Consider the following 22,118-nt stretch of genomic DNA (forward strand, 5'->3'; position numbering starts at 1 on the left):
CCAAACACACACACACACTCTAGAAACGTCTCTCACGCTCTTTTCATTGTTGTGGACGGTTTTGTATGGGCTTGGTTCCTCACTGCCCTGCCCTCAAGTGCAATAGCAACAATAATACTATGACGCATATCAGACCAGATATACATGCCATTATCAGATATACTGAATAGATCGTGGTAGGAGAAAGAGGAACCACCTGGTCAGGGTGCTGCCATGGAGACAGGGTACGGCTCCAATCCTTAGAGACCTGTTTGACAGATGCTCCCTCCCACAGGGGAATTATATGTTGGAGGTTTTGCCAAAATATCTCAGAAACTTGTTCTTCCAGTAGAACATGTCTGTAAATGGAGCAAAGACGTATGAGTGACCTCTAAAAAAAATGGAGCTCCGGACTCTTCACACGCTTTTCTGTGCATTAGTGTGACGTGTTTCGTGAGGTAGGCTTGATACAGAGGTGTGGCCAACAGGTACATTCAGTACCAGGAAAACCTCAGGTGAGACAGAAAGCTGGTTGTCAGTTTCAGTTCATCATCAGATCCTATGCAAACAGTTTTCTTTAGCTGCCTCACCTTTACTAACTGACAAATGCAGGTAGGACAACATTCTTGTTTGTTACTAGTATTCTGACTTTAAAACATAATACAAATAAAGACATAGTACAAAATACCCTCAGCAATGACACCCGTATTGATCTATTTGATATACTGATGTAAAAAGGTTTAAGAGACTGTATTGTGTGTTGGTTTGTTGCTGTGTCTGATATTGTTGTGAGAAGAGTTGTAAAATCTAGAGTGTACTATGTGGTCAATGTAACTCGAATAACAATGGTTAACAAAGGTCACATCACATCACGCAGATTTCCATATATTCAAACAAGTACAATTTTACCCTTCCATAGACTTCCCTTTCTAGTTACAGGGGGAAAAAAACATTTAGTAGTCGTCTGTTTTTTTTTTATTTATTTATTTTTTTTATCATTTAGCCTTTTTAAGTATGAAACAATTTACAAATCCCAAACCTACATATTAAATTTACTGTCTATGTGCGTTAAATCCATAAAGTTTTAAAGGAATGTGATATATTAAGTAAATATTAGCATAACTGTGCTTGTTATATAGTGGTTGTCCAGTGAGTTAAATTTCCTAAAGAGGCCTGAAGGGATTAACAAAAGCTGATCTTGGGTGTGTTACTGAGGTAATATAATATGTGTAATTTTGATTTTGAAACATAGAGGCTTTTATTATAATTGTCTTTTTTGTTGATTTAATTTCCTCCTGAGATAACTCAGCAGGCTTTTAAGCCAAATGACTTCTGTTGCACCATAGTGTTGTTATGCCCTACCCTACACACACACGCACACGCATATATATATATATATATATATATATATATATATATATATATATATATATATATATATATATATATATACACATATATATATAATGGTTATAAGTTACATATTTTACTGATAAAATGTATTTTTTTATGAAAAACTGATGTTAAATGGAAAAATTTTGATAGCTGTTGATTAAAACATTTGATCTTGGTAAAAGCAAACCAATGATGGCTCCTTCCTTATACTATTTTGTTTCTTTAATCAGGGAAAACACGCTAGTAAGATGTCTTTAGGATTTGCCTTTGCTTTACTGCTGACACTCCAGAGTCTCCAGCTGGTTTCCACTCAATCCTCTAATCTTGAGAATGGAGAATTAACTCCTTCACCAGTCAATGGGATACCTACTAAATGGAATAGAGAATATGATTCAATCTCACCTGACATTTCTTCAGGATCCATGACATATAGTGGGGATGGTGAATCTCAAGATGGCAACCAGACTGTCAGAGCAGTTACAGGACAATATGTTGATAACGCGAATACAACCTCATCACCTCAGACTACACTCGATGTCAGCAGTAACCCAACAACAACCAATGCAACCTCGATCCCGCAAAATAACACGAGCAATCCGGTCACACCGAACCCAAACCTCGGACCTTCAGTAACCAATGGCAGCCATGTAAACCTCGCAGAGAACAACACCACAACTTCAAGTCCTGGGACTTCAACTACTATTAATACAGCTAGTACTACTTCTACTCCTGCTTTTAACATCACGCAGAGCTCAACATCAACAGTCAGTGGGAACTTCTCGACTACAAGTCCACCACAAGTTGAAAATTACACAAAGTCTCCTAGTGAAAATTCAACAAATACGACTGTCTCTACAACAACTATCATGTACAATCCCACCAGTGTTGTACTGATTAATGACTCTAGCAATGCGCCCACTACAACTTTGAACGCAACTGGGGTATCTCTTGATTCCAGAGGAAGCATGGATAGAGGTAAGAGTGAAACCCACAAGATTAACTCAAAGCTGAATATGTTTCGTTCTTGCATTCTTAGACATTTCTTTCACTTTCTCTATGTTGCAAGCATTACTTGAGAGGGCTGTGTTGTGTGTGTGTGTGTGTAAAGGCCACCAGGTCATGCTTCAGTAAAGGCTTTGTTATTTTGCATTTTAAAGGTGGATATGAAATGAGTGCATGCAATCTGGTCCCAGAAAAATAACAGCTAACACTATTTTTTTCTCACCTTTGATTTCTCAGTGGACATCCTATACTCATCCACTGTAATGAACTCCTTCTAGTTTTCATTTTTTGTGTGCTGAATACAGAAATGTTTCCATCTTAATTGGAAATGAGATCAACAAGGAACATAAAAAGGTTTCAGTTGCAACCTGGAAATAAGATGCGTTATTCTTTCTGAGACACTGATATTGTTTTTTATCGGAAAAAGAAGTGCATCCATAGTCAAACAACACATCTCCTCATTTCCCCTCTCAAGCTGTCCCACATTTTCAGTGTCTCATTTCAGTTATACAACTCCCACCGGCTCAATGCGTAGGCTTCGGTTTCAGGGCTGGTTTGTCTCTTGTGCTGGGCCGAGCTCTCTGGTTACTGACACCTAACCTTAAAGCACAATGAGTTCTGTGTTCCCTCATCAAGTCCTGGGAGGGGTTGTGCCCCCAGATTAGGAGCACACTAGTCTATGAATACCTAAAAACTGAGCTAACTTTATTATATCCACTCAAAGAAAGCAGCAAGGTGTTTTCCAAAACCAGCTATGCCATAAACCTGGGTTGATAACTTTGAAGATATTGACAATTTATTGCAAAGGCCAACTTTTATAGAACTTGTAACTATGCATCTATTGTTATAAGAACAACGCAAGATGTAGTTAATATATTTATCAACATTTGGTCGTATGATCAGCAATTAGTTTTGGTGTAATCTAATCATGTATAATTATTTTGCAGGTCTGTCTCCAGATATTCAACAACAAACCAAAATTCAGGCATGGGGAGCCATTCTGGGTATCGGTGTTGGAGTAGCAATTATTGCTCTGGTGATCTTAATCATTGTGAAACGGAGGAACTACAGAGATTTCTCACACAGGAAACTGGTGGAGGACATGCCATCTGATCCAGGTAACAACCAACTATACATTATCCTCACTCATTATGATCTTTGAAACAAATGAAACAATAATTATTAAAGTGCAGAATGGTAGCTTTAATAAAATAGCATTAACACCTTTCCAGGGTAAACAACATAGCAATTATAGTTTATGCTTTACATTCTAGTGCAAAAGTCTTTGCATGCCATCATAGTATGTGAATGAAAAGGAAGGAAAATGTATCTCTAATTTACAATTTGTCAGAAATAAATTGTACTCCAAAAACTTAAAAATGTAATCTAGCAAAATCAATGCAACAATCCAAAATATAAAGCAAATTCAACAGAAACATATCTTTGAAAATAAATTTTGCTCTTTCCATACAAAAATTATGCAGTCTGGCCTGAATAATGTGTGGGATTAGAGAATAATATAACAGAATATCCTATTCAGGAACTGAAATGCAAACCTTTGAACTGATATCTATTTGGGGTTTTAAACTAATAATTTCTTAACAAAAACCTTTTACCATTTTTTTTTTGTGATCATGAAGGAACATCTGTCAAACCAAACATACTAAATATATTGTTGCTTTATTACTTTGTCCTCTTTACTTTGTCTTTACTGTGCAAAGTTTGCACTAAGCTGTATATATGCCCTATCTGATTCAGACCACACCTTGATGCAGTTATGATAACTAATATTTCTGGATTTCAATATGATTATGTACCTGGCATTAATTTGTTTATTTCTTCTATTTACAGTTCTCCAATTGGACAACAGTGAGCCTCTGGATTTGAAATTTGATGGATTTGCATACTACAATCCTGGACTGCAAAGAGACAACATCCAAATGACTAACTTTCCACATGGACACACTAACTAACTAACTAAAAAAAAAATACTTTCCATGCCAAACAGACTGGTCTTAAACTCAAACTTCATTTATTCTGTATTTTGCCGATGTATGTAAATTATCCTGATCAAGACAAAGTGAAGAAAATTGCCAAAAGAACTTTATCTATAGATGAGCTAAGATCCAAAGCTTATAAGGTGTGCCCCCCCCCCCTTCTTTTAGACAGATGTCAGATAAAATGCTGGAAAGAACAGATTAATGAATATTGATTTTATACTTTAGATGTTTTACTTTCTACATGGGAATGATGTGCAACCTTGTATCTGCTTACATTTTAAATAACTATTACAGTGGTTTAAATTGATCATAAAAAGTGATTAAATATCCCTGCTTATACCACTATAGGCTGTATTATATACAATTTGGGATATTGTTATAATAATTAATATATAAATATTAATAATGTTTCGATTATGTGATTACATATAATACAAGGTATATATACATTCTAAGTTTGTAAAAATCACCTCAAGAGCCTAAAGATTTCTTTAATAAAAAAACAACAAATAATAATCTTATTGCTGTCCTTACTGGGGTGTTTTGTTAATATGTAGGTGAGCTATCATATACTCAAATTATCGTAACTTTACGAAGTTACACCCCCATGACAATATTTTCATATACTGTAGCTAGAAATACAGGCTATTTATTTTTAATGGCATTATAATGACTTCTTAATAAATCTTAGCTAAACCCACAAGTGAATTTATACTGTAGACTTTGACTTTAATTTGAGTGATTTATTCATTTCAAACTACAGTAACAATAAAGTGGATAACTAGTAGAACCAGCACATTACTATATTATTTTACTTATACTCCATATGACCAAAAGTTTATGTTCACCTGACAATCCACATATGGTTTTTGAACATATCTTTCTAGATGTAGTTCCCAGTTTGCTGTTTTAATGACCTTCACTCTTCTGGGAAGGCTTTTCACTAGAGTTTAGAGCATGGTTGTGGGGATTCGCTTATTCAGCCACAACAGCATTAGTGAGGTTGTGGGTACCTAGGAGGCAATCAGTGTGGTTGAGGTCAGGGACTCTTAGCTCTATACCGCTTATCCTATTGGGTCGCGGGGAACCTGGAGCCTATCCCATGGAGCATCGGGCACAAGGCAGGGTACACCCTGGACAGGGTGCCATTCCATCCCAGGGCACAATCACATACACATTCACACACTACAGACACTTTGGACATGCCAATCAGCATACCATGCATGTGTTCAGACTGGGGGAGGAAACCCTTTGTAGGCTGATTGGCAATTGTTCATAGTGTGTGAATGTGTGTGTGATTATGCCCTGCGATGAGTTGGCACTCCGTTCAGTCCCCTGGGATAGGCTCCAGGCCCCCCGCAACCCTGTGTAGCATAAGCGTTACAGAAAACGGATGGCTTCTTCTTCTCCTCCTTCTTTGTGTTAATGGTTAGCTCTTCATCCAGGCCTGCAGGAGGCGCTAGAGGGATTTCGCGGTCTGCTTTTTCCCCTACTGAAGAAGAATAAGCGGAAGTTGGCGTTGTTATTTGTTATTGTTTAGCTTTAACGCGGGAATGAATTGACTTCGGAAATGATAAAAACAGAAAAAGTCTTACATTTAAAGAGTTCACGGGGAAGAAAGGTTCGTGTGGTCCGAGAGCACTATCTGAGAGAGCAGGTCCCGTGCGGAAGTGCGCTGTGTCAGGCGGAATGTCAACACGGTGAGAGCAAAACTAGCTGGAGTGATGGCTGATCCCACTTTTCCATCCAATAATAATGGACACCGACACATATGAAGTCTTCTTGTCTATATAAAAGCGGGCACTTGTTATAATCTACACTGAGAGTTTGCAAATATAGATATCATTAATAATATGTGCAAGAAACAATTCGAGACGCGCTCTGTGTCTTCTTTAATTACATGATTAATAATGAAAAACTGTCCCGTTATCTACTAAATAAATAAATCTAATTAATTAAAGCTTCAGGTCAACTGATAATGTGGGTTAATTCAATACTTCAACAGTAGCAATAGCTGTTGTTATTTCCAGCAGTATATACTTAATCAGGTTTATGGTATTGTAACTGCAGTGTCTGCTGTGCTTCGGCCATGTGGCATTTTGCCTCGTTCACTATTAGTTGTGGGCGTGAGATATCTCCACACACTGTTTCTTTTCCTTACAGGAATCCATCTATTTTCCATACCACTTATCCTACACAGGGTTGTGAGGAGCCTGGAGCCTATCCCAGGGAACTTGGGGCACAAGGAGGGGGACACCCTGGACGGGAGCCGAGCCATCACACACATTCACACACCCATTCACACACTACAGACAGTTTGGAAATGCAATTAGCTTAGAACACAACACGTCTTTGGACTAGGGGAGGAAACCGGAGTACTCGGAAGAAATCTCTGGAGAACATGCAAACTTCACTCACACAGGGCAGAGGCGGGAATCGAACCCCCATCTCCGGAGGTGCCAGCCAACTTATGATACATGTTTGCTCTCTGTTGTTTGGTTTAGTGTGTGTGTATGTGTGTGAAAAAAAATGGACTGTTGAGATGGCTGAAGGGTCACTTTCTATTTAGATATAGAATAAACACATCAGTGACTGCTTTACCCTGGTTAGTGTTACGGTGGATCCAGAGCCAAGGCGGTACTACACCCTGACACCAGCCAGTCCAGCGCTGGGCACCATGCATACACATTGACCCCTATAACAATTTAGCATTGTCCACCTACTTGCATGTTTTTTTTTTGGATGTGGGAGGAAACCCCAATGGACAAGAGGAGGACATGGGAACATGCAAAACTTCACAGGAACTGCACCCTGGAAAACTTTGGAAATGGAGACCCCGAGCTGTGGATCATCAGTCCTACTGTGACACCCCTACACACAGTGTAGATTATTTTATATTACTTATACTAATGCTAAACACTGTATTATGCTTATGCAGGTGGCAAGCTGCTGTCCGGAGACGTGACTCATTATGTGGTTCCGGATGCTGGAGTGGTGAGGGACTTCCTGGAGGTTCTGGAGTTCAGGGAGTTTCGAGGAGTCGTGTTAACGCAGACAGCATGCCAGGCTTTACAAACCACACGTGGGCGCAGGTACACCACTAAACACTATGCATTGTTTAAGAGCATTACATAAATAGTATTGTTACTCATAAGTAGACCTCTCAATCACATGGGGTGTTAATCGTGTATAGTAAATGAAAATCTCTCAAATTTGACATGTATCTCATGATAGTGTTAATGTTTTGCTGCTGTCATCCGTTGTTGTATAGGCACTATAACAGGCTGCGTGGTCTTCTGAAGGACCCTCGGTATGACTGTGTCCTGTTTGCTAATGAGTTTCAGCAGTTTTCCTACTGTGCCCGCAACAAAGGAGAAACACAAGAGAAATGGCAAACAAGGTAAGACATGTTGGTGTGTGGTAAGTTTGGCTGTTGAGTAGTTAACTGAGCTTATGTATTTGTGCTTGTTCTAGGTGTGTGTACTATGCAGCAGTGTGGTACTACAACCATTTGGCTGGTCTGATGTCAGTAGTTATGATCACAGAAGACCAGGAAGCCATTAAAGAATATGGCAGTCAGAACAGTGGTGTTTATGTCATCTCAACTCGGGTATGATGTGTATATTTTTGTTTCTTGTATGTCTGAGCCTTGTTATGTATTTCACTGTGTCACATTACTAACTAATCTATTTTTGTAAATACCTTTTGTTCCCCAAATCAGGTTCATTGTAGGATTAATTCATCATAAAATCTTCCTCCAGGAAGGGTTCCTCTAATCACATGAGCAAATATACATCACTGCAAACCAGTGGAATATTTTGGACAAAAAATATCTTTGGTTAAACTTGATCTCAGCAAACATGTTGGAGTTATTTGTCTGAAAAGTAACTTATTTGTACAATCGTTTTAATTGATAACCAAAAGTGAAATTGAACTTGTACCTTTGAAGTACCAGTGTCATGCATAACCTCGTCACAGATTCATCATGTCCGTGTGCTGATTTTATAGGAATATCTGGAGAGTTTCTGGCCAGACCTGCATGCACCTCAAGAGTTGTATGCCTCCATTGCTCAGGCCCTACAAGAGAGAGAGAGCGATGGAGCAGAGAAAGAGTACTCTGAGCATTTACCTGCAGAGGTTCTGGAGGCAGGGATCAAATCGGGCAGATACATTCAGGTGAGAGCCTCTTGTTCCAATATGCACTGCTTATACAGAGTTAATGAAGGAGAAGGACTGTTTTTGTTTGGTCTTTGGTCTAAACTTAACACTGATGTTGGTGCATCCCTTGCTTTCTTGTTTCAAGGGCACACTGAATGTGAACAGGCACCGTGCACAGCATGAAGCCTTTGTGCGTTTTGAGGGCTCTGCAAGCAAGAATGCAGGTAGGCAAACCCAAAAACTCGATATCCACTTGACCACTTCTAGTTGAATTAGACAGGCTTATAGTTTTTATGTTTTTTTTTAACAGAGCTTAACAGTGATGTTCTGATCAATGGAATGAAGAATCGTAATCGGGCGTTACAGGGTGATGTGGTTGCTGTAGAATTGTTGCCACGTAGTGAGTGGAAGGGCCGGAGCACGGCCTTAACAGGGGAACGAGGAGAGGAGAAAGGAGAGGACCCTCAGAGTCAGCCTATGCCAACAGGTAGTAACAGAAACCTGCACATCTACACACTACTACACTGTTATCACATTTACTGTTACCAAAGGCTCACATGGTTACCATGGAAATAATGTCCAAAACCACACACTACAGGCTGTACAAAATTTCTAGAAAGAAATCAGGAAACTATCGGTTGTAACTGTTCTTGGCTAATAAAAAATAAATTGGCCCAAAAAAGTGTACATGTACAGTCATGTGAGAAAATAAGTACACTCCATGGAAATTGTTGGCTATTTTGACATATTTAGACAAGCAAACACTTGATCATCTTTGAAACAGTGTCTATTAATGAACAAAATCACAAGGAAAATTAGATTTTTCAATCATTTATTCAGCAGATATATCAATAGATGTGATATTTTTCTGTGGAAAAAGTAAGTACACCCTTGGCCTCAGAAGCTAGTATTGCCTCCTTTAGCAGATTTTTGTAGGCGTTTTACATAATTGTCCAGAAGACTTGCTGGAATTTTTGACCTCTCTTCCATGCAGATGTTTCAGGGTTTTCTTGCATGTACTAACCATTTCAAATTTCCCCCCACATAGCATTTCAATGCAATTCAAATCCTTTAATTAGACCATTCCATAACCCTCCATTTTTTGGTGGATGTGCTAGTGTGCTTTGGATCATTATCCTGTTGAATGGTCCACTTTCAATTCAACTTCAACCTCAAACAGATGGCCTCACATTATCTTCAAGCACTCTTTGATATGATGCAGAATTCACAGTTGACTCAATGAATGCAAGCTGTCCAGTCCCTGAGGCATTGAAACAACCCCAACCATAACATTTCCACAACTGTACTTCACAGTTGGTACGAGGTGCTTCTCCTGAAAAGCTGTCTTTGGTCTGCGCCAAACATGTCTGCTGTTACTGTGGCCAAACAACTCTATCTTTGATTCATCTGTCCAGAGCACATTATTCCAAAAGGCCTGGTCTTTGCCTATATGCTCATTGGCAAACTGTAATCCTGCAAAGGCTTTTTCCTGGCACGCCTCCGATGCAGGTCAAATTTGTGCAATCTCTTTCTGATTGTAGAAGCATGCACTTTGACACCCATAGTTGCAAGACTTGCTAGCAGGTCCTGTGATGAAATGTTGGGGTTCTTGGAGACTTCTTTTTGTATCAGACGGTCTGCTCTTGGGCTGAATTTGCTGGGACGGCCAGTCCTGGACCAATTGGCAGTCGTTTGAAATCTGCGCCATTTGTTGATGATTTTCCTTACAGTGGAGTGATGTATTTCAAATAATTTGGAGATCTTTTTAAATCCCTTACCAGATTCATAAGCATCCGCAACCTTTTTTCTGAAGGCCTTACAGAACTCTTTAGATCACACACACCTCAATAACAAAGGGAACACTAGATATGAGAGGGGTATAAATAAAACAGGTTCCACCTGCACACCTTGAGCAGGTTCTAATCACTGGCATCCAATCTTGAACACCTGATTCTAATTTTATGGATTTGAACGTGTGATAAATGTAGAGATGTACTTACTTTTTCCATGTGACTGATCTGTTTTTTTGTTCATTTAAATTGCGAAAATTATTACAAAATGTTAATTGTATGTGTCATTTGATAGTGTATCACCTTTATTAATAGGCACTGTTTCAAAGAGGATCAAATGTTTGCTTTCCAAATATGTAAAAAATAAATAAATACATTCAGTAGGTTGTACTTATTTTTTCACATGACTGTAAATCAAACTTAAAATTTAAAAAGTATTCTGCCCCTGCTAGTGTTTATTCTTTAGCCAACAGTACATTATGGGACTTCATGAGTGTGCTGGAAATCAGGTATAAGGTGTGGTTTCAGTTATAGCCTAACTGGGTTTTGTCTTAAAGAACCTTACGCAACCATCAGATGGTAGATTTACACTGATTGATGATGAGCTGCATTTAATGCTGAAAGCATTATCATGTTGATCACCTCTTACTTTTTCCTCTTTATCTCTAGGCAAGGTGGTGGGTATCATACAGAGAAACTGGAGGGACTATGTGGTAACTTTTCCTCCTCGAGAGGAGCTGCAGAATCTGTCCCGAAACTCTCAAAAGATTCTGGCAATTCCCTGGGACTGCCGCATCCCAAAGATCCGGATCAGCACCCAGCAGGCTGAAGCACTGCAGGTGAGGCTCTACATTGTCACTTTCTGTCTGTCTGTATTTATTTATTTATTTATTTACTTATTTATTTATTTATCTATTTATTTATTTAGACATGTTTGTAACAACTTATATTAAATAATTATAATACATGTCCTCACATTTAACAAACATAACTGCATATCATCATGTGGTTTGTAACATATGGACCTGTCCAGTTACTGTGTAGTATCAATGTGACAGAGATATGTTCCTCATGACAGTTAGTGCAGAAAAACGCTTACATGATTTAGACCTTATTAATTCCAATTTGACACTTTTATGGTACTGAAAACCAATACATGGCAGTGCATCTAAGCAGTCTAAATAGACTGATGTGAATTAATGTAATTTTTTTGTGATGCCAACTCGCTATTTATTAGAAAATTAATGAACTAATAACTGTTGGTCTGACAACAAGCATTGTGCTCCTTTTTGTAATATACAGTACTGTAATATACAGTACTCTACTGTAATATACAGTACAGCAGTACACACAGACCTCCATCTTGAATTTTGCCTCCTCACTCTTATGAGTTGTCTACTAATCCAAAAGAATATCGCCTCCATATTGTTAAGTTACTTCAAGATAGGTATGCAAGGTAGAGCATGGTTATTTTATGTGACATCTTGACTTGTCAATATAGGGTTATTAAAAAGCTTGTGTGAGGAACTTAAGAAAAATTAGATGTGATTGTGAACAGAAGCCAATGTGATACTAAGGTATTTTAATGTTTTGCTGAAGGATCATAGGGTGATTGTGAGAGTGGACTCATGGGAGAGCACTTCTCTCTACCCCAATGGTCACAGTGTGAGAGTCCTGGGCAAGGCCGGTGAGGTGGAGACTGAAATTCAGACCATATTGGTGGAGAACTCAATCCATGTGCCTCCATTCTCTGAAGCCCAGGTGAGTAGCACAGGGATTGTAAAAAGACTGAGCAAAATGTAGTTGAAATGTTTTTAATTAGCCCATGCAGTCCAGCCTTTAACCTGATATCAACTAATGATTATAATGCTTGTTGTTAATAATAATAATAATAATAATAATAGTGAAACAATTTTTAGATTTGACAATAATAAAATTGTCCATTGTATTTTTAAAATATTGGATATGTATTATGTTTATCTTCATTATTTGCAATATATGCACTGTTTATAGAAATAGACACAGAAGTGACTGTCCTATGCTTGGGCATGCTCGTTTTTTGCCGTATGTTTTACATTTTGTTATATTTCACATTTTGTTATATTTCTTACATGTACCTGTATTTTTCCAGTTGCGAGAGATGCCCGTGAACTCTAAGGAGCACCCGTGGCAGATGACCCAGGCTGAGATAAACTCACGGAAGGACTTGCGTGACACACACCTGGTGTTCAGTATTGACCCACAGGGCTGTGAGGACGTGGATGACACATTGTCAGTGCGCACCCTGCCAGGGGGAAAACGTCTGGAACTGGGGGTCCACATCGCAGATGTCACACACTTTGTTAAAGAGGGTTCTCTCACTGATCTGGAGGCTCGTTCCAGGTGAGGGGATTGGGAATTTGTGATCATTCTTACATCTCATCTTACATATCCCATAGCTGTCCCATACCTTTATCTGAGTGACTGTAGCTAAACATAATATCCATTTTATTGAACAGTTATCTTTAAGGGTTTCCCTTAACAAAAAAAAGAACCTTGAATAAGTAAATCTTTGATTAGATGGTAGATCATTTTAAATGCCATGTTGTGTCCATTCAGAGCCACAACATATTATCTGGCTGATCGAAGGTATGACATGCTGCCGGCGGTGTTGAGTGCTGACCTCTGCTCACTGCTGGGGGGAGTGGACAGGTGAGTCCGACACTACACCTTCATATGTAAGACATTTCTATGGTCCATCTAGGATTCATGAATGTAGGCTCTGAGAAATGAACCTTTCCTTGGCTTGGTTGCTTGGAATTTTGGGGTGAATTTCAAAGGAATACTCTAACGTTTCCTTAACCTCATTTTTATTTACTAACTGTAGCCTGTTTGCAGTGGGTTTCCTTGATTTGAGAAGAAAAAAATGACTTGATTTGAAACTCACTTATAATAAAAATGATATCAGTCTATAATACAATTCTATTTAAAATTAAGAGGCAGTGGTAGCTGAGATCTGTACGTTTAAATCTCAAGACTGGCAGAATTACTATCGTGAACAAAACCAACAAATTTGGGAATTATTGAAGTAAATATATAGGGATTACTAGAGTAAAACTATCCTCTAATGCTTTAATCCTATCCTAATAATCCTATAGATATGCCATGAGTGTTATATGGGAGCTGGATGCAGAGTCTCTTGGAGTGTGTAGTGTGTGGTACGGCCGCACAATCATCCGATCCTCTTACCAGCTGCACTATGAGCTGGCCCAGTGCCTGTTAAATGGGGAAGATGTGGAGGTGCCTGAGCTGGCCCGGCTCGAGAGCTCTGTACGAGACCAGAAACTGGCTGAGCTGTTGCAGGCCCTGGAGCAGCTGACCCGAGTGGCCAGGCACCTACGTTCACAGAGGGATAAGGGTGGCGCTTTGGAGCTGGAGGGCGTTGAAGTCAGAGCACAGCTGGATGAGGACAAGAACATCACTGCTCTGGTGCCCAAGCAACCTCTGGAGGTGCATGAGACAGTGGCAGAGTGCATGATCTATGCCAATCACTGGGTTGCACGTAAGATCCAGGAATGTTTCCCACACCAGGCGCTACTGAGGCACCATCCGCCACCCAGACAGGAGTTTTTCAACCAGCTGATTGACAGCGCCAAGAGTCGTGGCTTTGCCATCGATACAAGGTAGACGATTTATGATTAGTTGGAAAATTGGAGCTGCGTAAAGTAACTGGTGTGTGTTATTAATGTACCTACAAACCGCTGCGTGTATTTAGGTCGAACAAGGCTCTGGCTGATTCTCTGGACCATGCAGTGGATCCACAGGACCCCCTGGTAAACCGGTTGCTGAGGATAATGGCCACTCAGGCCATGTCTAATGCCCTGTACTTCTCCACTGGAGCCTGCCCAGAGGATCAGTACTACCACTATGGTACACCTCATACATTCACTTTTAGTTAGGTCTCTATTCTTTATGAACTGATGAGGTAAAGGTCAGGTTTCACTGACTTATTGTCGGAGCAGTCTGTACTATATACACTTTGTAAGTTGCCTTTCATGGAAAAGGGGTGGAGCCGAGCAGCCGTGTACCAGAGCTGATTTCCGGGCCAGAAAAATGTAAAACCTGAAATGGAGGAAGTATGAGCTTCATTAAATGTCAATATTGCAAGTGATTTTTTTTTCTAGAATATCTTTTGAATTTTCTATATGATCATTATAGGTCTCTAATCATTGTTAAATATTACAAACTGCAACTTTAAGGTCTTGATCTTTGTTGACTAAAAAGCTGCTACAAAACCATTATGAACAACAATTTATAGTCCAGCATAATCTTTATTTTGTCACTGAATAACATATGTTTGTCAATTATATTATATTTATTAAGTTGTTATACAGTTAGTCTAATTAAAAAAAAACATTTAAAATAAACAAAACCATAAAATCCTTCATCTTAAAACAAACAAACAAAAACCTTTAGTTTCATTTTAGAAATGAAAAACACTTCTTGGCAATGGACTCTTGGGTATTGTAACTTAATCCCTGTCCAGGAAATGAATCTATCTGTTGACGTAAACTAGACGCTGAATGAAACATCGGATTCTCACTTGCTCTGTCTGCTTCTTATTGGCAGGTCTTGCGCTGGATCGGTACACCCATTTCACCTCTCCAATCAGGCGCTATGCTGACATCATAGTGCACCGTCTTCTCATGGCTGCTGTCCAGTCAGACAAAGAGGAGTGCTTTCACAAGAGCGTAGCTAGCAACAAGGAACTGGAAGAACTGGCTCATCAAATCAACAACAGAAACCGAGTAAATTGTTTATATTCCTACACAAGTGCTGGTGTTTTAGAGTTAAGATCATGTTCAATGTAATCCAGCATCGTCCTTGGATACCATGGATACAAATGTACTGTTTCTGGTGCTTATATAAGTCCTTATATAATTACACTTACTATTAACTTTTTTTTTTAATCTACAACCCTAGTTCCAAAAAAATTGGGACGGTGTGTAAAATGTAACTAAAAACAGAATGCAATGATTTGCAAATATCATAAACCCATATGTTATTCACAATAGAACATATGAAACATTTAAACTAAGGAAATGTACCATTTTAAGGAAAAAATAAAGTAATTGACGTCTCAAAAAAGTAACACTTTTCCAGCCTTTTTTTGCCCCCATCCCAAATTTTTTGAGACACGTTGTGGCCATCAAATTCAAAATTACCTTGTTTCTTACTTAAAATGGTTCATTTCTTCAGTTTAAACATTTGATATTTTTTCCTATTGTGAAGAACATATGGGTTTATGAGATTTGCAAATCGTTGCATTCTGTTTTTATTTACCTTTTACATAGTGTCCCAACTTTTTTGGAATTGGCGTGGTATTAAATATATAAAATCCAATGTGATGAGGTATGACATAATAGCTACTAGATGACAGCATTATATGAAACCAGCTGAAAATATATTATAACTCTGAGTGACAGCAGATTTCTTTGTAACCTGTAGGCAGCTCAGCATGCTCAGAAGCAGTCCACAGAGCTTTTCCAATGTCTCTACTTCCGAGATAAGGACCCACTCACTGATGAGCGCTGTGTAGCTGATGCTATTATCTACTCCATCAGGGCCAACGGTGTACTGGTCTTTGTCCCACGGTAAACTGCAGCTTAACATTTCTGGAGAGACAGCGAGTGTTGTTTACTTTCTATTTGAAATAGTATTATAATTAAACCAGTTTACCCCCCAGAAACCATCCCAAATACTTGATATGCCGTAACAGAGAACCCTAGAAGATTTGCTCTCTATGTATGTGTGTGTGCTTGCAGGTATGGTTTGAAGGGTGCAGTGTACCTGAAGAATCGGGAGAGTCAGGTAGTGAGTGTGGGAGACGACGGCGGGTGTGTGTGGCAGGTGGGGACACTGCAGAGGTATCCAGACAGGATCAGCTCCTGCACCAGCACAGGAACAAACACCTTTCACCTTTTCGACCATGTCACAGTGAGTACACACACACACACAGTGTAAAATCATTAATGTAGAATAATACATTTTAATGTTTACTATTTTAGGAATTATTTAAAACGATAGAGAATGCCAAGACATATGAATATGCATGAAATGCAAATTGGAAATGTCTCTGTCACAAGAAGAGAGAACCATTTAACCCTCCTATTATGGAATGGGTCAATTTGAAGCATTTCCACATTTGAGATATTTGAGAAATACTGGTTAATCTCTTTTTCTCTTTGAAGTTTTTTGACTTTCCTCATGTAGGGTCATGAACTTATATGCAACTATTTCTTCTTATAGCTTGTCTCAGATAAGCCATAATAAAGGTTTACTGTTTTAAGCTGTTCTTTGCTGTTGTTGCGTGTATTTAAACTGTGGAAGTCATTTTGACCCATAACATAATGTATGTAAATTTTTTCCAACATAATAGCAGGGTTAAACAGCACATATTTAAGTGCAGTGGTATTTCAATACTTTAATATACAGTACATGTAAACATGCATGTAAATCTTGATGTCATGAAGGCTTTAGTCACTACCTACTGATATCCCACAATCCTTTGACGTACTAATAATTTTTTTCCCCATATACTCTTCAGGTGCGTATCTCTGTGGAAAATTCCCGCTGCCATTCTGACAACTTGCATCTGGAACTCATCAGGAACAAGCCACATCAGTCCTCTGTGGCCGAATCTAGGACGAGCAGTCGGGTCCAATCTGAGCTGATTGAGGAGGTGGTGCGCAGGGAAGAGGCGTTTCTTCAGGCAGAAGTGGAGAAGACGAGGAGACCTAGACTGAGCAAAGAGGAGAGGGAGTTCAGACAGAGCAAAAAGCCAAATCTTTACTCAATCCTGCAGGAGATCAGTGAGTTTGCCCTGCTTGATACGGCTTTCTGTCACTTACAAAACACTGAAGTACCGGCATGCACCATATCAGCATAGTTTAGCTGAGAAAATTCAATTCAGTCCGGAATCTGACATTTAGATTTTATTACTTAGATATAACGAAAGTTTACTTACTTTTGTTTTGGCCAGGGATTTACTCAGATATTGCTTGTATGCTAAAGAATGGCCCTTAATTGGTTAAAATCCATTTTATTGTTGCACTGATTAACAAATTAACATTAGATTTGGTGTTTTGTTCAGTATATATTTTCTCCAAGAATTCATAAATTGTACCTTTATGAATGATATTTTGCACTGAATCTAACTGGAGTGTTTCATTAAAAAATATTTTTCATAAACTGTATGGAGTGACCTTTTGTGCCCCTTTGGACCAAATTTAAACTTGTGACCAAAAGGTGGTCATTCTAGGACTTCTGCACAAAAACATGCCAATATAATTCTGCCTAGGGCTAGATGATTTGACAAATATGATATCGCGAAACACAGGGACATTTCTACTATACACGATGCGTATCACTATATATAATTTAACTAACAAACTGTCTGCAAAACAGTAGTAAAATAAACAAAAAATTTTTTTTAAGTTTGACGATGCTTGTCTTTAATGCCTACAAAGACATTTAGTTTTTAAAAAATTACATCAAATCAACAGCATCCATTATATTGATATCGGCCCTGCTAATAAAATTTTTACCCAGCTTTGATCAGGTCATGGTGACATTAACACACAATCATTAAACACTTTATTTGGAATATTCCAATGAAACATGAATGGAAAATTATACTTAAAAAAAAAAAAGAACACCCAAGACAAACCATGTAAAGGAAATGCATGAGAATATTGAAAACTCAAATTCCTAAACAGCTCAACAAACTCTATGCTCTCATCTTAATCAAACCTTTTGTTAGTGATAGTTGGATTAGATATAATATATGCTTTAATATATTATAAGACAACAGTTAAAGCTGCTAAGCACTAGGTGAGACCATCAGTTTAGACCTTGTTGTGTGTAAGTGCATTTCTTCACTGATTCTGTATTCATCAGCCATTATTACAGATACCTAACAAAGAAAGTCATGCAATAAACAGAACCCAATAACACCAGCTACTAATAAAAAGGTCAGCTACAGCAGCTGGTTCTCTGTATCTCTGCATTTTAATTATGGTTATATTTAATTACAGGAAGTAAGGAAAGCATAAATCAAGCCAGTCTTTTCTCATTATAAATCCTCACAGAGGATGTCAAGAACAATACAAGCAGTCTATTAGCATTTGGCTGGATTAACAGAGGAAGTACCCATCATGGTCCAACAGCTACAATTGAAAGTTTTTTGTTGTTGTTGTTTTTTTTACTCTGAACAATTTGTTGGCAGTCATTCTGCATCAATCAGGAAAAGTAAAACTGATCAGTCGCTTTCGTTATCTCTGCCATTTGTTATCTCTGGAACTGGACTGTCACATTTGTTATACTGAGTGGAGCTCTGAGACTCCACAGGATCCTGATTTAAAGGTGTGTCAGTGTTTCCTGTGGTTTGATCCAGTTCTTTATGCTCATCTTGGCTGAGGTGATGTGCTGTGGGACTTGCAGCAGGTTCATCTGGGAACGCTGACTGTGACGACTCTGAGAATTGATAAATTAGTTTGTTACTTCAAAGTATTTCAAAATAAAAGATAAATAATGTACTGCCAATGAACAAAAAGACATTAACCTTACACAGCAAATTCCTGTCATACCTATGTAGTAATACAGCCTATTACACGTCAAATGTAATGCAACTGTACAATATTGTAATGTTGCATCTCACAATGTATAAGGTAACACATGTGTATGCTATAACCAGTCACCTAGCTGTTTTTGTCGAGCCAGCCTTCTCTCCAGGGCCAGCTGTTTATTGCGCTCGATGCGCTGCTGCTGTTCCTCCGTAAGAGAGAGCGGAGCAGGAGTGGAGTGGATAAACGGATCTTCAGAGAAGCTTCGATCTTCAAACGGGTCTGCATCTTCTTGGAAGCGGACCTCTGCTTCATCTAAACACAAAATAAATAAAATAATTACATTCCACTGCATGAAACCACATGCATTAGGAGAAATCACTTGGTGCTAAAGCTTAATGTTTTTCTCACCGCCATCATTTCCAGTGAAATCCTCGTGGGTCAGAGGCATGTCCAGTCGGATTCGCTTGAGACACGTCTAAAGGAGAACAATGACACGTAACAGTTTACAATAACATCTCAACATTGTTTGAAAATGACACGTCATGGAAGGCTTTCACATTATAAAGCATGTCCATTTTAGGTGACTAATAGATTTGTTCATCTTCCATTTACTTGTCTAGGCTCTGGAGATACAGTGACATGTTTCCTTGGCGCTGATTATGTTACTGAGTAAATTTCATTGTTCGTCCTTTTAATTAAAAAAAAAATCAGGTATGTTAACATATTGAATTATGCAAGAACTGAGTAATAAAGGTATGTTTGAGCTGATTTATATTTAATTGCTAGGTCCTATATGTCCAAAGCTTTGATGTAATGTGACTTTTGTACATACACACACTTAAACTTTAACAGAAGAGTCATTTAACAACGACTCTTATGTCCGTTATTATGAGTTAGGCTCTTTAAGTGTTCAAAGAGATTAAGCCACTAATATTGTTTTTTGAAGGGAATTTACATTAAGGGAAATATCTATATTGTATTAACATCCTATAATAGTGGTGTGAATAGCAAGTTTCATGATGATATAATCTAATATTGATTCTTTTAGCCAGCGAGTCGATAATTACAGATGCCTTGATGACTGCCACGAAGTGATCTTGATCGATATTAAACGATGAGTCTATTTCACACAATCAGTAACATTTCTATTAATTCACGAACGCAACCAAAATGCATTCTGAACAATTTATTGAGCTTTTTATTATGAAATGCTACATAATTCCGTGCAAAGAAGGAGCCGTGATGAACTTAAACTTTGACTTCTGAAATATAAAATTATATATATAATCTTTTCCTCCACCATGGTAGAAGTTTTGGGTTGAATTTCACATAAATGTTTAGTGCTTCAGTGACAACATACTTTCCCACACCCATGATTTAAAGTGAAAACGTTTTCTTCTTGATCGCACATGGTGCTATGTTGTGGCATCGGCTGATGCTTTTAAAACTTGAAAATGACGCAAGATGAAAATGAGTATGGACGTCACGTTCAGGACGTGGCTGGAGTCAGAGTATCCTAAATAAAGGCCCATCTTAAAAATTGTACCAGCATCAATAATTACGCATTGCATCGATACATAGGCTCGTTGGATATTTGATGATTGATATCGATGGATCGTTACACCTCTATACTAAAACACCCTATAAATGCCATTTTGATTAAAGTTACATGTTCTTGTGGAAATGGACTGACAGACATACCTGTACGTCTTTCTTGCCTCCTAGAGCCTCCAGTTTGTCAATGAAGTCCTCAAACTGTAGTTTGGGATAAAGTCTGTGAGCCCAGTTCTCCATTTTCCGCATCAGAACCTTAAGATCCTCAGCCTAATGCCGACAGAAGGAGAGGGTATATATTAGTTGTTCAAAGCAAGTGAGTAAGTAAATAAATAAATAAATGCGCTGATAACTGATTAGTCATATATGAAGTGATAACTGATTAGTCATATATGCAGTAAAGCTGCAGTAAAGGCTAAGTCACCTCATGGCCTTTGCCTTTAAACTTGACATCGGTGAATAATGTACGTAAGGCAGGAAGTCCTCGTTCAGATAGCAACCTACGACAGAAGGAAGAGGAGAAAAGTGATGAACATGAAGCCTGATATCCCCCGTGTTTATGGAGGTCATGTACACAATAATAATTACCTCTGAGAGTTTAGTTTAGGCTGGGGTCTCTTAACTGTTCGCCTTTTAACTACAGGAACATCAGGTAGCTTGGACAGTTCTCCCTCTTCACCTACACACACGGCACAGCTGGTGAATTCAGTACACAGTCATCTAAACAAAGGTGAGCTGAGTGTGTGTAAGGATCTTACCCTCTCCGCTGGCCGCAGGCTCCTCATCGAAGTTGCCCTCTCCAGGGGACAGCGGTGGTGGGAGAGGGGGAAAGGACTCGTCCTCTATCTGGTCATAGTCAGACACACCAAACAGACCGTTTTCTGATGGATCATACATCATGCATGGACTCTGGACAGAAAAGCACACTATATCATCAACCAGGAGCATCACTTAAAAAAAATAAAATAAAATAAAAAACCCAGAATTTATTTTATTCATCTCGGAAATCCATGAACAGTAAGTCACGTGATCCAAATAAACCATCCTTCATGTTTATAACATTAAATCATTACAATGCATTATTTACATCTTGTGTCGTTAACGTAATATAAATTTATGAGCAATGTCTAGAGTATATATGGTAACCGTTATCTCTAGCTAAAAGTGTAGAGTGTATCACCTGCATCTTAATAAACTTAATAATACCTCTGATTAAAACTTCCTGTTATCCGAGTCCTACCGTTCTTCTTTATTTTCCCACCTGTATTCGGTCACCCGTGCTAGGCTTGGCCAGAATGGTCCCGCCAACAGGTTATTTGTCCAATCAGCTGTCTTCTTGGGAGTGCACGTGCAAAATGCGGGAGGTTTCCGGAAAACGAGTAGGAAACTAAATAAACCTTCTGCTACTGCTTTGTAGCTTGCTAGCTGTTAAATGCTGTGCTAAGCACGATTCGCTCAGGTGAGGTAAGCATAAAAAGCAACACAAGCTCACAATGTAATAACGCTGTGCTATTTTCAGCCTTATAAACAGTTTCAACCGTCCGAAAACAATTTCCACGGACCTCAGCCGGAGGATGTATAAATCCAGCTTCTCGTTGTTTCTGCCGGGTTTTTCTCTCAGCCAATCAGATTGA

General features: G+C 38.6%; 3 protein-coding genes across 5 annotated transcripts; 2 read left to right on the forward strand and 1 right to left on the reverse strand.

Annotated features, from left to right (window-relative positions):
- The first annotated feature begins 463 nt into the window (after positions 1 to 463).
- On the forward strand, positions 464 to 5,088 carry muc15 (mucin 15, cell surface associated). Its single transcript, XM_017458988.3, has 4 exons — positions 464 to 591; positions 1,605 to 2,349; positions 3,324 to 3,494; positions 4,228 to 5,088. Exons 1-4 carry the CDS (start codon positions 586 to 588, stop codon positions 4,347 to 4,349), a joined length of 1,044 nt encoding a protein of 347 aa, XP_017314477.1. The 5' UTR covers positions 464 to 585; the 3' UTR covers positions 4,350 to 5,088.
- Positions 5,089 to 5,861: 773 nt separating this feature from the next.
- dis3l (DIS3 like exosome 3'-5' exoribonuclease) lies at positions 5,862 to 17,799 on the forward strand. The gene is made up of 17 exons (XM_017458980.3): positions 5,862 to 6,076; positions 7,315 to 7,468; positions 7,648 to 7,776; positions 7,851 to 7,986; positions 8,385 to 8,552; positions 8,680 to 8,758; positions 8,845 to 9,021; positions 10,994 to 11,163; positions 11,924 to 12,085; positions 12,456 to 12,706; positions 12,923 to 13,015; positions 13,462 to 13,986; positions 14,079 to 14,233; positions 14,933 to 15,111; positions 15,812 to 15,957; positions 16,129 to 16,300; positions 16,911 to 17,799. The coding sequence occupies exons 1-17, from the start codon at positions 5,947 to 5,949 to the stop codon at positions 17,250 to 17,252; spliced, it is 3,168 nt and encodes a 1,055-aa protein (XP_017314469.1). The 5' UTR covers positions 5,862 to 5,946; the 3' UTR covers positions 17,253 to 17,799.
- A 143-nt stretch (positions 17,800 to 17,942) lies between these two features.
- On the reverse strand, positions 17,943 to 22,118 carry tipin (timeless interacting protein). Of its 3 annotated transcripts, none has more exons than XM_017458984.3 (8): positions 21,746 to 22,118; positions 21,243 to 21,393; positions 21,073 to 21,163; positions 20,909 to 20,984; positions 20,632 to 20,754; positions 19,339 to 19,405; positions 19,063 to 19,242; positions 17,943 to 18,838 (listed from the first exon to the last, which is right to left on the reverse strand). In XM_017458984.3, exons 2-8 carry the CDS (start codon positions 21,382 to 21,384, stop codon positions 18,624 to 18,626), a joined length of 894 nt encoding a protein of 297 aa, XP_017314473.1. In that variant the 5' UTR covers positions 21,385 to 21,393; positions 21,746 to 22,118; the 3' UTR covers positions 17,943 to 18,623. The 3 variants fall into 3 exon arrangements, with proteins under 3 accessions (XP_017314473.1, XP_017314474.1, XP_017314476.1); XM_017458985.3 differs by having other exon boundaries at positions 21,691 to 22,118; XM_017458987.3 differs by having other exon boundaries at positions 22,047 to 22,115.

Source organism: Ictalurus punctatus, chromosome 27 (assembly GCF_001660625.3).
Source record: "Ictalurus punctatus breed USDA103 chromosome 27, Coco_2.0, whole genome shotgun sequence".
Taxonomy (NCBI): Eukaryota; Metazoa; Chordata; class Actinopteri; order Siluriformes; family Ictaluridae; genus Ictalurus; species Ictalurus punctatus.